General features: G+C 34.5%; 1 protein-coding gene across 2 annotated transcripts in view; it reads left to right on the top strand.

The window, feature by feature from the left end:
- Positions 1-15,726, top strand: part of LOC129807115 (histone deacetylase 6) — a 32,995-nt gene extending 17,269 nt beyond the window's left edge. For both annotated transcript variants that reach the window (XM_055856159.1, XM_055856158.1), the window contains 2 exons: positions 3,425-3,851; positions 10,393-15,726. In XM_055856159.1, the coding sequence (XP_055712134.1) occupies positions 3,425-3,851; positions 10,393-10,712 (747 nt within the window). In that variant the 3' untranslated portion in view covers positions 10,713-15,726. The remainder of the gene's footprint in view (positions 1-3,424; positions 3,852-10,392) is intronic.
- The last annotated feature ends 704 nt before the right edge of the window (positions 15,727-16,430 follow it).

Here is a 16,430-nt window from a genome sequence, read left to right as displayed (position 1 = left end):
AATCGGTAAAGGAAAAACCTCAACCGGAGAGAGCTCTCATATCGGGAAGGTTATTACTGAACGAGAGGAATCTGTATATACGAAAGTCCAAATCTGGAAATCCGAATATGGGAAAATTCAAAAATACGAAGCGATCTGAATATCCGAATATCCAAAAATCGTATTTGAAAATCCGAATTACCGAAAATACCAGTAAGAATACAGGGAGTTCCGCTTTGAAACAAGTGACTTAGATACATTTTTCGAATTACAGTAGACTCTCACTTATCCGTGAACCCTTTTTCCGGGCGACATAAAAAAGTCCGTGAGACAGTTGAATTTTTATAATTTTGTTGACATCGTTCCTTGGAAATTACAAGGGGCCAACTAATTTTCTGCCATTTTTCAGGAGACAGTATGAAAGATTCAACTTTGTGTAAATAAGTATCTCAATTTAATGACTGAACAAAAACAATTTATTTCAATTTATTTATTTATTTTAAACATCGAAACTTTTATATTTTTACCTTTCAAAATATGTTTTTTAATGAGTTAGCTCCTTGTCGTTCTAAATGATGTGTAAATTGTGCTTAAATGAGAATGACAAGGTGTAGGAGTCGGTTCTTCTACAATAGTCCTAACGGTTAATTATTTGAAAGTTGTATGCCATTTTCTCTTCATGACAGCACTAGAGAAAGGGAATGCGAGAGGGAAATAGAGGCAGTCTTGGGTTGACCGTGGAAGAAGGAGCATGAAGCTCCGAGTTCTGAGCTCCTGATAGTGAATGATTTGTTATTCCAGGACAACAAAGGGATCAACTTGCCTGAGTTAGTCCCCTGTTTCACAAAAATTTAAACGATGAATATATTTTGTGTCCCTTTACTTCAAACAAAATTATGCAAGTAATCAAAAAGATTAAAATTTTTAAAAACTTTTCGAATAACGAAATTTAATGACTTATATCATCTGAAAATTTATTAAATTGCCTTTCTAAGTGCATTAGAATCTCAAAATCGCAAAAAGGTGAGTTGACCCCTTGTAATTTCCAAGGAGCGACATTTTTGTTAAAGCAAATGTACTCTATCTAGGGTAAATTAAGATAATTCAAAACCTGCTCCAAATGGAAATTTTTCGTTACTCCAAATGGAAACGTCATTGTGTTCATAATATATATATACAGTACTAAATTACTATATTTGTACATTTTCTATACCACAGTTTCATTATTTAGTCAATTTTGCTCCAAATAAAGCGAAAATCCATTCATGTTCACGAATTTTAATTTGTTAATTTCTCAGAAAAATTAAAAGTGTACTTTTTCACCATGGAATTTTTAATCGATCCACCATGTTTTTCAATGAAAAACATGATAGGGTGATTGTTCTTTATTCGTTTTTTCTTACATATATGTAATATTTTTGGCAAAATTATGTGAAATTAAGTGCTAAATCTTTATTATTAACGGTACGTGAAGTTTTCAAACGAAATAATTACCTATTTCGTGAACAAAAAGGAGTTTTTCTGAAGTGTTTGCAAATGCTTCAATAGGAAACCCCGGAAATATGATTTTTTTTTGGAGAGATTTTCTCATTGTTTTAGATGGGAAAGGAGAAAAGAGCAGGAATGAGAACAAATCCTACACTCAAGAGCAAGTCAACAAGGGTTTGGAAGCCTTTCTTCGCGGTTTCACTTACGCTGTTTATCTCCAATTAGAAACTTTCCCTTGTCTTCATTTGGATTAATTTGTTTCCAATAGAAGCATTTTGCACTTGTGTATTTTTCTTATATTTATGATGTTTTCAAATTACTTTTATAGAATTTTCACTAAACAGTAACATTCTAGAAGAGTCAAGGAGCAAATTTATGTAATTCTCTTCAGATAAAAATGAACTTAATGTGTTGAATCTTCTGTCAAAGTTAAAGCATCTAAAAATGGTTTTGAATTAGGACATTTACCCTACTGTAATTCTTTCTCAATGTAACTTTTTTAGACAGTACGCATATTTAGAGAGAATATCGATTCAGTCATGTCAGGATTCATTCCACAAATTTTCAATGTAAACAAAAAAATCGTTGGATTTCAAACAAATTGATGTGTATCAATCTCAAAATCCCTGTAACATGTTGGTCCCGTTCTCACGGATAAATGAGAGTTTACTGTATATTGAAATTTACAATTTATACGGAAAGTTACAGGGATAACTACAGGGTGTTCCGCTTTGAAAGAATTTTTCAGGACCGAAAAAAGGCCCGCGAATTAACTCCAGTGACACAGTAAAATTGCATACTTTCAGGAGACACAATACGTAAAGACCTGACGAACATTTCATCACATCATTTAGACTTAACGAAACTGGAGAGTCATTACTATCATCGAATCGCTACTGACGATAAACAAAAGTTTTCATTTCACCCTTGCATATTCAAATTTCCGAAAATTCGAAATAGCGGAAATCTCGAAAATTAGCGTAAGGAAGATTTTTCTAGAACAAATTATATTTCTAGCTTTCCATTATTTTCCTTAATTTTCCGGATTTTTCTTATAAATGCTTGAATATCCTTGAAATGACACAGAGAGGAGAAATATATGACTAGGGCAAAATGACCCAGTCCCATCTTAGACGAAAGGTTGGCTCGAAAAGAATTCATTAATTTTTCAAAAGTTCAGCTCTAAGATCAAATTTGCAATTATTCAAGCTAGATTTAGGCTTATGCCCTAGACACACTTACGACTAAAGTCCAGAGACGACTAAGCTCGTTCATAACCTAGTCAGTTCCTGACACATTACGAACGAGGCTTAGCATTCATTGTTGTCCCCAAAACATAACTTTCGTGGGTTTTTATGCAGATATTTCTACTAAAAGGCACTAATACTCCTCTGAAAATAAAACTATTTGTAAATTCATCTCTCAGTACACGTGCAATAATTATTGTTAATTACAATTATTTGTGAGGTGGAAGCTAACTCGCGACTTAAGCCAATTTAGGCGATTCTAGTGAATAATTCTTATTGTTATAAGTGAATTGTAAAGTAAATTTGCAAGTAAGTTTCGTATTGAAAGTAGTACTAGTGCATTTCAGTAGAAATATCTGCAGAAAACCCACGACAATTATGTTTTATGGAGTGCCAGTAAACGTTAAGCCTCGTTTCGTTTGTAGTGTGTCAGGAACTGACTTGGCTATGAACGAGCTTAGTCGTCTCTGGACTTTAGTCGTAAGTGTGTCTAGGGCATTACCTTTTTGATTTTTTCGCTTTTTTTAATTCCGTTAATTTTTATTATACACATTTATCTAGAATTAGATTACCTAGAATATAATCAACTCTGTCAAAAAATAGCGGATACAAGGGCTTTCATATCTCTTATTGTTTTATTTGCTGCAGTTGGGCTCAAAAGCTTTGTATACTTCGAACGAAGGATAGTGCAAAACTTTTTCTCTTCTCAGGCACTTCTCGGTGATCCCCTACCACCCCTTGACATTTGCAATCGGGATTTGAACTCCAGCTGCATAGAGACAATTCGCAATGTTTTGTCGGTGCAGAAGAAGTACTGGAAGTGTTTGAAGTTTAACAAAAAGGTGCCCAACTTCGTGAGCGAAGATACAACCAATCTCAGTGAAATGGTGCAGGGAATGACGATTTCAGATGAGCCTTGTGATAGTGACAGTACAAATGAACGGACCAGAAATGCAGGAAATGAACCACAACCGGGTCCATCGGGTTCACGTGGTGAGGTGAAGAAGGATCATCAATCATTGAGTGATTACTTGGCGGAAAATGCCGCTGCTTTGGCCAATGAAGAGATGTTTGCGGTGGTTCCACTGAAAAATTGCCCACATCTCGCACTGCTGGATCCTTCCCAGGCGCCAAATGGTAAGTTTGCAGGATTTTTTTCTCTAACCAAAAAATAAGTGATAGATTTTTTTGGTGATTTCTCCCTATTCCCACTTTTTTTGGCCCATTCATCTTGATGGTTTGTGATCTGATCTAGTGACACATTTCCAGCCTTGAAGTTCTATTAAAAAAAATCTTTTTTGTTATGAAAAAATCAAACAAAGTTAAAAAACTTCGTTGAGTGCTCAAGTATTGAAAAAAACGAGCAGGAAAAAAATTGGTTAGCAAAAAATTAAAAAAAGAGTAGTATTTTATTAAAAACGGTCAGTAAAAAATCAAAAGTCCGCAGCAAAATTAAAAATGTCTTTTAATTTGCTCTGCTTTTTTCTCATTTTTTTGCTGACCAGTAGGGGAATTCTACAACAGTATGACAATGTCATATGACAAATTTAAAAAGTTTTATGCGGTAAATCCCGAAAAATTAATCGAAAATCAAATTCATATCAGTTACTAAGAACTTTATGGAGCTCCTAGCAATGACCATTCGATGCTCACTGGGCTTTAATGTGATCCTGTTCGCGAATTTTCCATGAAATTTTGTCATATGATATTGTCATATCGTTACAGAATTCTCCTGTAGATTTTACATTTTACTGCTCATTACTTTTCTGCAAAAATAATTGTTCTTTTTAACAGTTTCGAATAAGATTTTATTTTCAAATGTTCATTTAAAGTGTGTCTTTTAAAAAAAATGAATATTTGTTAAATAAGCTCCACCCTCATGTTTTTCACTTACGCCATTTTCTAGAGTTAATGGCAGTTATGGCAGACCACTTGATTAGAATTTTAGAATTTTCAATATCTTTGAAGAGATATTGAAACGAGATATTGACGTTATAGAAATAATATGAACAGGATTTTTAAGGACCCCAACCTGCATTGCATATGGACATTAAGCCACGCCTACAAAATATAATGTACAAAACTTAAATGACTTTAAAGGAATTTTTATTTACAAAATTTTCCTCTGCTTAGCAATTACAACTCTATTTTTCGAGTTAACGAATAAAACCAGTGATAAACCCAGATAAGTTTATTGTAGCTGGGATTCTTTACAGGCGATCATTTAAGCCTGCAACTCGGAGTCCTTACAACTCGAAATACTTCAAAATTCGATTGTGAATTGAATTTTGGATGCAAAAATTGCGTTAATCGACATTTAGGGCAGAATCACATTGACAGTAAAATGCTCACCGTCACCGTCAAAGCCCTCACCGTATTTTGTTGATTTACGCAATTTCATTGTAATTTTTACGCAAGTTCTTAATTACCGTGTTACATTATCTCATACTCGGTGGCATTAGGTGAAAATAATATAAGAAAATTGAAGAAATAACACGAAAATGCGATAAACGGTGAGCAAAAAAACTGTACGAAAAACTGTAGCAAAAAATCCTACAGTTTTTTGTTTTGCTTACCGTTTATCGCATTTGCGCTTTATTTATACAATTTTATTATACTATTTTTACCTAGTGCCACCGAGTATGAGACACGGTACTATTGTAATGGAAAATTTGCGTAAGAATTGCTATGAAAATGCGTAAATCAACGAAATACGGTGAGGACTTTCACGGTGACGGTGAGCATTTTACTGTCAATGTGATTCTGCCCTTAACCTTTTCTGAAAACCGCCTGTCGATAGCTCTCTCCGTTCTCTCTTTAGAAGGACAGACGGGACGGGACGAGACGTCCAAAAAATCGATTTTTGGCGCATATGATATTCGTTATCTATTAGTGTCAAAACGTATAAACCTAAAATTTGGGTCCGATCTGACGAGGTCGGATTTCATCTTGGACCACAAAAGCTAAGATTGTAAAGAATCTCAGCTAAAATTGGATCATTGGACGGCAGCAATAATTACAACAAAAATAGGCGTAACCATAGTGGACGTGATTTTCGACATTTGTACTTCAACTTAAGTTACTTTGCGTAACTGCAAACTTACTCTGCAACCGAGAAAAGGAAAGCCTAATTAATTAAATTTATTAATTAAATTAATTTACCGGTAATTAACCGGTTCATCACCGATAACGAATTTTTATCCGAAATTCAATTATATTACTCATAAAATATTTTGGACACTGTTTTGAGTAATTTATAAATCGGTTGAAATCGGTTTTGAACCGGTTATGAACCGATTAGTAATTTACGTCAGAAAATCAATTTTATTACTCTTAAAACTATTTTGAGGGATCTTTTAAGTAATTTATGAATCGGTTCAAATCGGTCGAGAACGGTGAAACAGTAAGTGATGCAAAAGTACTTTTGAGAGTCAAGTCACGGAGCATTACGCAAAACCTGGAAAGCTTTGCTACTCCTTTTTTACGAGTTATTAAAATTTTTAAAAATTTTGATTTCTTTTTCAAAATCAAATGAAACTAAGGTCAGTTTTTTCGTAAACATTGGGAGCTATTATTCTAAAAAATGCCTTTTTAAGGGGGAAGTGTCAATTAGAAGGCCAAAACTTAGCTGTTTTTCGCGATTTTTTTAGGAATGGATGGAAATAACGGAGATTATTGAAATTTTTGGTATATGTTTATACATATTTAGACAAGTATTTAGAGTAAATATAATATTTATTTTCAAGAAAAATATTACAAAATGGCGAACTAATGCGTAGTCCAATGGAGCGTCTCCTCTCAGTACTCCTTTATTTGCGGGAAAGGTGCAGCTCGTAATTTGAGTCTGAGAAACACAATATAAAAAAAATCAATTTTCATTAGTGTATCTCATAGTTAAACTAAGAAAACCTGAAGAAAATCGTAAAATCGGAACATTTTTTCACGTTTTTTTTTTTAATATTCATTTTTGGTACTAAAATTTGACTTTCACATCCTGTAAAAAATCGAAAAATAGGTTTTCAACCATTTTTTTTTTGTTCACTTAGAAGACTATTTTTACTGTGGGGCAGAGGCGTTAGGTCAGAATTAAAATGTGTCTGGTTTAATTTGAATTGGATAAGCAATAAATTCAACAGCCCCGAAAATAATTGTTTACGCATTAATTTGTATTAATTCTGATGTTGAATAACAATAGAATAAATTGTTTTTTAAATGTTTTCACCCACAAATAGGCCTTTTAGCAACATGTTGCAATATTATGAAATAGATTAAAACATTTCATTGGAATACAGTACATTGAAACTTATGTCATCAAATTAGAGCTCGTGCAATATGGTTTAATTCAAATTCACATTTGTGGTAAATACATTTTGTGAATTAACGCGAGATTAGATTGGATTCCTAATAATCTCAAATATTGTGGCTTGCAATGAAATTTTATGTTCTTCGAATTGTCTAAAGCATTTATCTAAGTGGGGTTTGATAATCCTGATGATGATTAAATTGTGTGGTAGATGATGATACACTAAGGGAAATCCGAAAATGTTGAAAAACTTGACTGGGTGTAAACACAAGTAGATTTTGATTCTCCAATAGTGTCTTGGATGAAAGGTAAATGGAACTCTATTTGCACAAAAAGTCGTTGAAGTTCGAAGAATTCAAATTCAATTTCGAATTTTCATACTAAATTTTCGAACAAGGTGGGGAAAATTTATCAAATATCACACTAAAAAGATAGCAAAAGAGTTACTCAGTGAATATGGAGTGATTAAATACTGGAGCAAGAACAGTAAACGTCGTTGTTCTGTTTTTTTTTCCTCATAACAATGTGAAGACCAACACATTTTGACACTTGACCACTTCGAAATTCGAACAGGATGTACAGTAGAGTCTCGCTATAGGCCATCGCTCTATAGTCCACAATTTATCGACCGTTGATTTCAAAACACTGATTTTAAGTTAGGTTATGTTTTTTAGTATGCGACATACATAATTATTTTAATATTTTTGGCAAACTTTATTAAGTAGTTGTGATAATTGTGATCCATAATCTTTCCGTACAGAAGTAGATCTTAAAAATTCGAAAATCTATTTGAAGATCCAAAAAAGAGACTTTCTTACTTCTGAATACTTTCGCAAGGTGGCGGAAGTTACATCCTGTTCGAATTTCGAAGTGCTCAAGTGTCAAAATGTGACGGTCTTCACATTGTTGTGAGGAAAAAAAACTGAACAACGACGTTTACTGTTCTCGCCCCAGTATTTAAACACTCCATAATCACTGAGTAACTCTTTTGCGAGCTTTTTGATGTGATATTTGATAAATTTTCCCCATCTTGTTCGAAAATTTATTATGAAAATTCGAAATTGAATTTGAATCCTTCGAACTTCAACGACTTTTTGTGCAAATAGAGTTCCATTTACCTTTCATCCAAGACACTATTGGATAATCAAAATCTACTTGTGATCAGGCTCAATGAAGAGAGCAAGGACAAGTACCACAATCGCAAAGAAAGTGGAAGCCGTCGAGCAATTTCAATACTAAAAATCGTTGATAATTTTAAAAAATTACATGGACTATAGTGCGACCCAAGTGTCAAATTTGAAACCAAATATGGACTATAGCGAGACTCTACTGTATCTCAGTCACCTTGCGGAATTATCAAGAAGTAAGAAAGTCTCTTTTTTAGATCTTCAAATAGATTTTCGAATTTTTCAAGATCTACTTCTGTACGGAAAGATTCGGTCAAATTATGAATCTCACTTTGTTTATTAAGCATGGTTACGGGGACGGCAAAATCACAGGTGTTGCATTCGTTGACCTCTCTGCCTCTGCAGTCTTCGACACAGTAAACCACAGAATTTCTCTCAAAGATCTACAATCTCACAAATGACTACGGCCTCTCACAGACGATTGGGTTTCTCTTAGAGATACGCAGATTCTTTGTTGAGTTCCGTGGTCAGAAAAGCAGATGAAGATTGCAAAAAAAAATGGCCTACCGCAAGGTAGTGTTCTGGCTACCACTTTGTTTAACATCTACACAAATGATCAACCATTGCCGTCTCCATCCAAGGCCCTCTTGTACGCATATGATCTGGCTCTAGCTTTTAAGGAAAACACATTTTAAGATGTGGTGACCCAGCTTGAAACTCCTTGTGGAATTTTTGGAATGAGCACTTTCCAGCGGCTTCCAGTGTTAGTGCCGCTGTGTCACTCATAATTGTCAAATGGCAGACAAAATATTAATTCACTATAGAATTATTTTGCAAAGTGGTGATAGTTTTCGCGTGTTTCTCAATAATTATAATAGTGGAAATTGGGAGAAAAAGCTCTTCCGGTAGAGATTTGTGTTGTGATTCGGAAAAAGACAGTGCTGACAGAAATTAAATGAAATTTTAGCAGTGTTTTTCAGGAAAATTGCTCAAATTATTTATTTGCAAAAGTAAATTTTGTGGTTCAGAGGGCTTGCTCAAGTCCCTGGAGTGTTGTGTGATAAATATTTTGTATCCAAGAGACTTCAATATTGAAATATTTAAAGATTTGTTCGCGAGGTTGCATCCCCAGTGCAAAAGATTTTGACATGTCGGATGGTTCATTTAGCAATAATCCGACGGCTAAAATTCTTACAAATATTAGTCTTGGATTATGTTAAAACTGGCAAAATTTTCCAAGAAATTGAATAATAATAGCAAGTGTGAAAAATTTATTGTGAAAAAATTTGTATAGTCGTAGTAAAATTAAGACTGTTAAGTGCAATTGGCTACTTCATTAATATGTTGGGTTCGTCGATTTTGTGTCTATACGTTAGACAAGAACACTAAATTTGCTTTATGATGTATCAGTGTAGATGGCGCAGCTATAGCGTTAAGTTGTACGCAAAAATTTGCATAAGGAGGACAATAATTTGCAAAAATACACCCAAATGAAAATATTTACACCCAATTGTAAATTTTTTGATTAATTTACAGCTGATCTCCAAAATCAATCAATTTTTGCATCCAAATGCAAATTTTTGCAAACTATTTTTTTTTCTGAGTACCATTTGGAGGCATTCCTGAGCCAGAACGTGGGCTTGGAAAATTTTTGTAATCCCAAAAATTCAGAATCCCTTACAAGAGCATGACTTCCGAAATTTTAAAGATTTTTCAGGCTTCGCACACAATCTGTCTCCGAACACTCTATATTTTTCCAATATTTCTTTAACTAGGGTAGCTATAAGAGAGTATTGTATATTTTCAAGTAGCCAATTCTCAAGAGAAACTAATCAAACTTGATTAGCCTTAATATAATTTTTACACATTTGATAAATGAGTCTCAAAAAATAACTCCAGCTTCGTGAAATTGCTCCATCCTGCTACCAATATAATGAAAATAGTGAGACAATCAGATACTTTTGCTTACTAGTAGATTGGGAGATATGTCCTAAAATAGTTTTTAAAATACCTTATTGTTTGTTATTTGATCAAGGTATTTCATCAATTTAACAAATTTATTGCACAAAACAGCAACAATAAACTTGTTGTGAATTCAATAGAGAATGAATTGGAAGATGTGTCACTGTGTCAGAGCATAAACCATGTCATCCCATTGAATATGTTGCTCAAACTAGTATTTTTTGCTGTTTCTATTTTATCCCCCGTCACGTGCTTGTATTGGGTACATACAAAAAAAAAATTGTAGAGATCAATACGAATGTTCCATGCGAGGAATGTGCGAGTCCTCGTGAAAATTGGATTTGCCTACATTGTTTCCGGACACTCTGTGGTCGCTATGTGGGTGAACATATGCTCTATCATCATCTGGATACCGAGCATCCACTCGCGCTGAGTTTTAGCGATTTGTCTGTTTGGTGTTACAAATGTGAATCCTACATCGATAATCCTATGCTGTACAAGTACAAAAATATGGCACATGTGAGCAAGTTTGGCGGGGAGGAGATGGTTTGGCCATACGGAAGTGACACCCTTCACCTCACAATGGATGGTACACCGAAAAACTGATATTTACAGCATTTTGCAGCATTTTGGATTTCAAATTTTGTGGATTATTTTATAACAAAGATAACTTGTTCATTTTTTTTCTATTGACGAAATCCTCTAACCCCTTTTTTTACCTTTAAAATAACGAATTTAACTTGCAACACATTGAAATATGAGGCACAGATAAAGAAACTAAATATTTATATTATTTCTTTGATTAATACACGGGAAAATAAGGAATGTTCAAGATTGACAATATACTCAAGGAAATATAATAAAAGAAACACTGTTTGCAGGGTTTAAGGGTAGAAGAGATGAGAGAGATGCATTTTTTGGAATTTAGATGCCCCGCCCATTTAAAACCACGCCTATTTGTCATGTATTCGACCCTTGTATCTGTTGCAGAAAAAGTATCTATCCCACCTTTTGACAAATCATAACATAGGACAAAATGGAAGACACGCCCTCTCTGGGAGATTTCGTGACTCTTTCTGAAGCAACTCTAAAAAAAATGTGCCCTAAAATAACAATTCGTGATCGGGTCTTAAGAATCCCGCCCACTAAAAATAAGCTCCACCCCACTGAGAGTCCATTAAAAAAGATAAAAAGCAATTCGAATAATTTTCGAAGTATAATTTAACTTTGTCTTCTCCTTTTCGAGATTTAAAAACACCTTTCAGTATGAAAGACAATGGAATTGTCCCTATAGCCAACAGCCGCGGCGATTCCATTGGATTTCCAGCACCCTTTTCTGCCATGTTCGCTGACTTTACCGCTAAAAATCCACGTGGAGTTCCCTGGATTTTACCGCTCAAAATCCGCGTAAGCTTCCGAGATGGAATTTGACGCTAAATTTCTTCCTAGCGTTCCATGGACGTTTGCGAAACTCTGCATAGGAACGTCTAATAAGAAATGTCCGCGAGTTTCCGTGGACTTTTCTCTGACGAATATTTCCACGTCTTTTCCCATGGATTATTAGCGGTATAACCGGCAATCATCCCTTTAAAAAATCGGAAAAATCCTCTTTATTTTCACGAAATTATCCGTGGAAATTTCCATGCAACGGCCTTAGTGGTTTCCGTGGTTTAATATTACGGAATTCCACGACTTTTCCAGTGGATTTTTTAAAAATATTTTTCTTCAAAATAATTCCAAAAATTGATTAAAAATGACGTGAAATTTTCATAGAGAATTTCCACAAAAAACATCCATAAATAAAAGGACGATCAATGCCAATTGGAAACTTTGAACTTGTAGAGTATTCATCTAGCAGACGAACACTCAGTTCTACTTTTGAGTTGAAAATATTGCTACCATATCGTTCATTTGAGTGTGTCTAGCTCGCGAGAATTATAGCGTTATGGCGAAAAATAATTGCAGATTTTTCGCGTTTACTTCCATGGAGTCTTGCCCGGAAAGATACCAGAAAATATCCTCGGAATATTCAATGGAAATTTTGTTTAAATTTCCACGGAATGCTCTTAGATAATTGCAAGAAAATACTTCGGAATTTTTCTCAAGGAAATCCGCACGAAAAAAAGCTGATAACTCCACAAAATTCCAAGCGGAATATTAACGTTTATTTCCCCGGAAACTCACGCGGAAAAATAGGAGATAAATTCTATGGATCTTTCCGTTACTGTGAAACTTTGCGGCCGATCGGCTACAGGGGTGGTTTTGGATACGAGCAATACACGAAGGGCGTGGCTTTAAGGTAAGAGTAGAATTAGGTTTTATAAATAAAATGGGCGTTGTTCCTAAATGAGCATAACAGCATCATGTAAAGCACATTATTCAAGAGGAAGAAAACATAGAATCTGTTTCACCTCTTCTACCCTTGTTCCATTTGCAGGTTAAAAGACTCCACTTGAAGATGTTTTATTTCCTCTTTTGATAATCGGAATGTAAGAAGACATTTTATACATGCATTTAATGAAAGACGGAATATTATTTGGAAATTTAATATGAAGAATTTTTAAGTTTCAGGAACAATGTCTTATTTTTAATTCTCTTATTTTGTAGGAAGGTAGTAAAGGACCACTTAAATATAGTCCCTCAGGTTTTAAAAGTTACGCTTCCCTTTGATCGTAAAAAATGTTTTCAAAAGCCTAGGCCTCTATATCTCTTGAGCGTTTCAAATAGTTCACGTCCTTTCTAGAAGATGATTTCGATACTTTTCCAATTGATCCTTTTGAAACTTTACAAACCTTCCAAAAGATAACTCTTGGGAAATCTTTGAAACGGACTAGGGTAAGTTGGGGTAATTTGAAATCCTGTCTAATTAGGCACTTTAAGATTTCCTAACAGTTTTAGATGGCAAAAGCAGAGATAAGCAACGAAGAAGTACTACTTTTTCGTGGTTCTCTTGTTCTCTTTGATCATCATGTGCAATATTTTGATAAGGTATTGCTTAGGATCCAAATAGATCCTAGGTGATCAACTATAATATATTCAGCCTATAAAGTTTGCCAGTATATTTGCATCCCAAATTGGCCATACACTGGGATCTTAAGATTATCGATTAGAGGTCCCCTGCGAAACTAAATATTCTTGGGAATCGGCCTGCGTTTATTTCTACCGAAATATGGACCTTTCTTGACTTTTTCTCTTTAATTCTTCACGACGACGTTTCGAGGACGGGTTTCGAACTTTATAAGGTTTCGACTTTGGAGAAAAATCACGTACAGGCGAGGAGATGTGCTGCTACATTACATTTGGACTTGGTCATACTCCTCTGCTGTCAGTCCTCTGAATGGTGAATTCAAAGGAGAAGAGTGATCATGTCCAAGTGCAGTGCATCAAAAAACCATCCTGTCTATACGTGGTTTTCCCTCCAAGTTCGAAACCTAATGAAAAAGACGGCTATCCTCGAAGGATCATGAAGAATTAAAGAGAAAAAAGGTCTATTTTTCCGTCCACAATCTGCTAACAACCATTCAGACTAAAAATTAATTCAAGACCTATTTGGGTCCTTAGGTTTTTCTTGGCCAGATAATTCTTGAGACTTTCGGGAAATCAAATTTTGCTGATAGGTCATTTTGATACTTGTAGAGGTATAAAATTGAAGTGCCCCAATTCACTCCCGAACTTCCTCAATCGCGAAATGCCCTTGGAAATGGCACTTACCATGAAACACTTGATGGTGGTCCTCAATGTGCACGGTTAAGCTCTCGTGACGAAGTGTCGCTACTGGCCAGAGGGAACCGTCATGCTTCGAATATAACGGACAGTGCCACAGTGAGATTGTAGAGATTGACTCTACTTTACTGTGTTGTCGGAAAAAACAACTACAAAATGTTGATTTCATTATCGGATATTTCGAGGAAGAAATTAGTAAAAATCACATCTTCTTCTCAAGAAAATGTTCAAGTCTAACTTCTGAGCAAATTTTTTGTATTACTGGGGTGTTTTTTCTCTGCCATACAGACCAGATTTCACTGTGTCCCAAAAGTCAGACGCTAAAGAGGGTGCCCCTTAGAAGATTGTCCGCACTACCTTAGCTACATATTCCTCCTAGTTTGATATCTGAATCTGAAATGCAACTAAGTCCTTCTTATCAGCAGTTCGTTCTGGGACTGCTGCACCTATTCTCCTACTCGGGCCCATTATACATCCCCGTTTATAGCTTTCCCTCCCGAAGTATATGCTTAAGTGTTAATTTCTTTGTAAAGATTGCATTAAGGGAACTTTCAAAGTATTATGCCATGATTCTTTTCACCGTTTCCTAGAAAAACTTTTATTAGGTAAGTTTCTTAACAATCTCACCTTTTCCTTTGGATACTCCGTGTACTTCTTCTAGGAATGCAAATCTTGCTGCAGAGTATAAAACTTCCCAAAACGCAAATCCCAGATCTCTGCAGGATGTATTCCTGACAGAAATGTTTCCTCTATAGCTTATGCAAAATTGCCCATATGCTTCAAAAGACGTTTTTTTTAGGTTTGGAGTCGAAAACGCTACTATCATAGATCTTGTATGGGCCTTCTACTTTGACAGTTTTCTGTTATTTTCTCTCCCGAAGTATATGCTTGACTGTTGACTTGTTTTTTTAAACAAATCAGTTCGGTTTGGAAGTATGAATACATTGAGTAACTGAAGATTATTTGAATACGATCAATTGGAAATGTAAAGAAGCTCAGTTGGGTGTCTAAGAATAAGAAAAAGCTGGAGTGCCCTTCGTTGTCCAACTTCTAGAATAGAAGCCATATTGTCCATTCCAACAAAGCACAGAAATCTACCTTCCACTCAGCTTAATTTGACCAATTAAGACCATTAACTTGACCATTTTGTGGATCGTTTTTAGTAGGTTCAAAACTACCTATCCTGTGAAAGTAGAGATTTAAATACAAAGGTTATGAAAAACAAATATTAAATAGTTTTTTTTGTAGTATTCCTTTAATAAATAGACATGGGATAGTTTTGTGTAGATAATAACTTCCATATTGTAATGATTAGTTTACAGAATACTTTATTAAAGGAACCCTGTAAATGATAGTTGTAGAGATTAAAAAAAAAGATATAAGATATAAATTTTATAGAGTGAGAAACCGTTCCAAAATTCAGAAAATTATAAATGTTACATAGCAATTTAGAAAATCTAAAGTTCCTTTTCGAAACAAGAAATGTAAATGTTTTCATATTTCAAAAAAATAGTTTTTGAGTTTTTCCGTAGAACCTTCAGTGTAGTTTTTTTAGAAACATTTTTTTTGTAGAATTTATTAATGGTGGACATGAAGAAATACTACGTTATTGAACTAAACTTAAAATCCCGTCAGTGAATTGTTTTTGTAAAATAACCAAAGAATAACAAATGGCTAAAACTGACAGAAATAGAACGAGGAAATGGGAAACTAAAAAGAGGATTGAATAAATATTTTGTGTAAAAATCAATTAACCAAAGGAATTCATAAGAAAAACTCCTGTTTCGTCTAAATTTTGGATTTGGTTTTCTCAAATTTTTAAAACAAAATATTGGTTACAACTGATTGTGAGAGATAAAGAGAAGATCAAATAAAAACTTCAGGGTCTAACAAGAGAGTGCTGTTGTTTTTCTTTTAAGAAGTTATGAGAGACTGTGTACCGCTTTTCAGGTCAACGAGGACGCTATTAATTCAGATATTGCTATGGTCAGTATGTCGTTGCTTTCGTTGTATCAAGGTGGATCTATTCAAGGACACAGAAACAAAAAAAAATTCCTTGCACCGAATAAGGTAAGTTCAAAGGTTTTTTATGATACAGAGGACACAAAACAACTTTATTGTAAAAAAAATCCGACGTGAAACTAATCATATTGATGGGGGTTTTGGAAATCGTGGGAAAATGTATCAACTATTTCCAGAGCTTTCGGCTCAGTTTCCAAGCTTTCATCAGTGGCTACTACAAAACTACCTTTGTGCCGTTCTATATGATGTGAATATTTACTAATTTACTAATAATAAATAAAACACTAGAAGCAATTTTCGTCAAAAAGAGATGGCAAAGCGACCCAACTTTGCGGAATGCTCGAACTCACGAGATAGAGCTCATCGCGAATTCGTTTGTTTGCAAAATCTTTTGGAACCACTGATCTCTACTAGAGATCAAATTGATTCATAAATCACAAAAGCATTTGAAAATCAAAAAATCGGTACTTAACCGATTCATTACCGATGAAGACCGATGCAGCTGGGTTCGAAATTGCAATACTTTTCCAAAAAATCCAAATTTTACCCAATTCGTTTAAAAAGTGAGCCTTCCAAAGT

Source organism: Phlebotomus papatasi, chromosome 3, assembly GCF_024763615.1.
Source record: "Phlebotomus papatasi isolate M1 chromosome 3, Ppap_2.1, whole genome shotgun sequence".
Classification (NCBI taxonomy): Eukaryota; Metazoa; Arthropoda; class Insecta; order Diptera; family Psychodidae; genus Phlebotomus; species Phlebotomus papatasi.
This window is presented reverse-complemented; position numbering and strand designations above follow the sequence as displayed.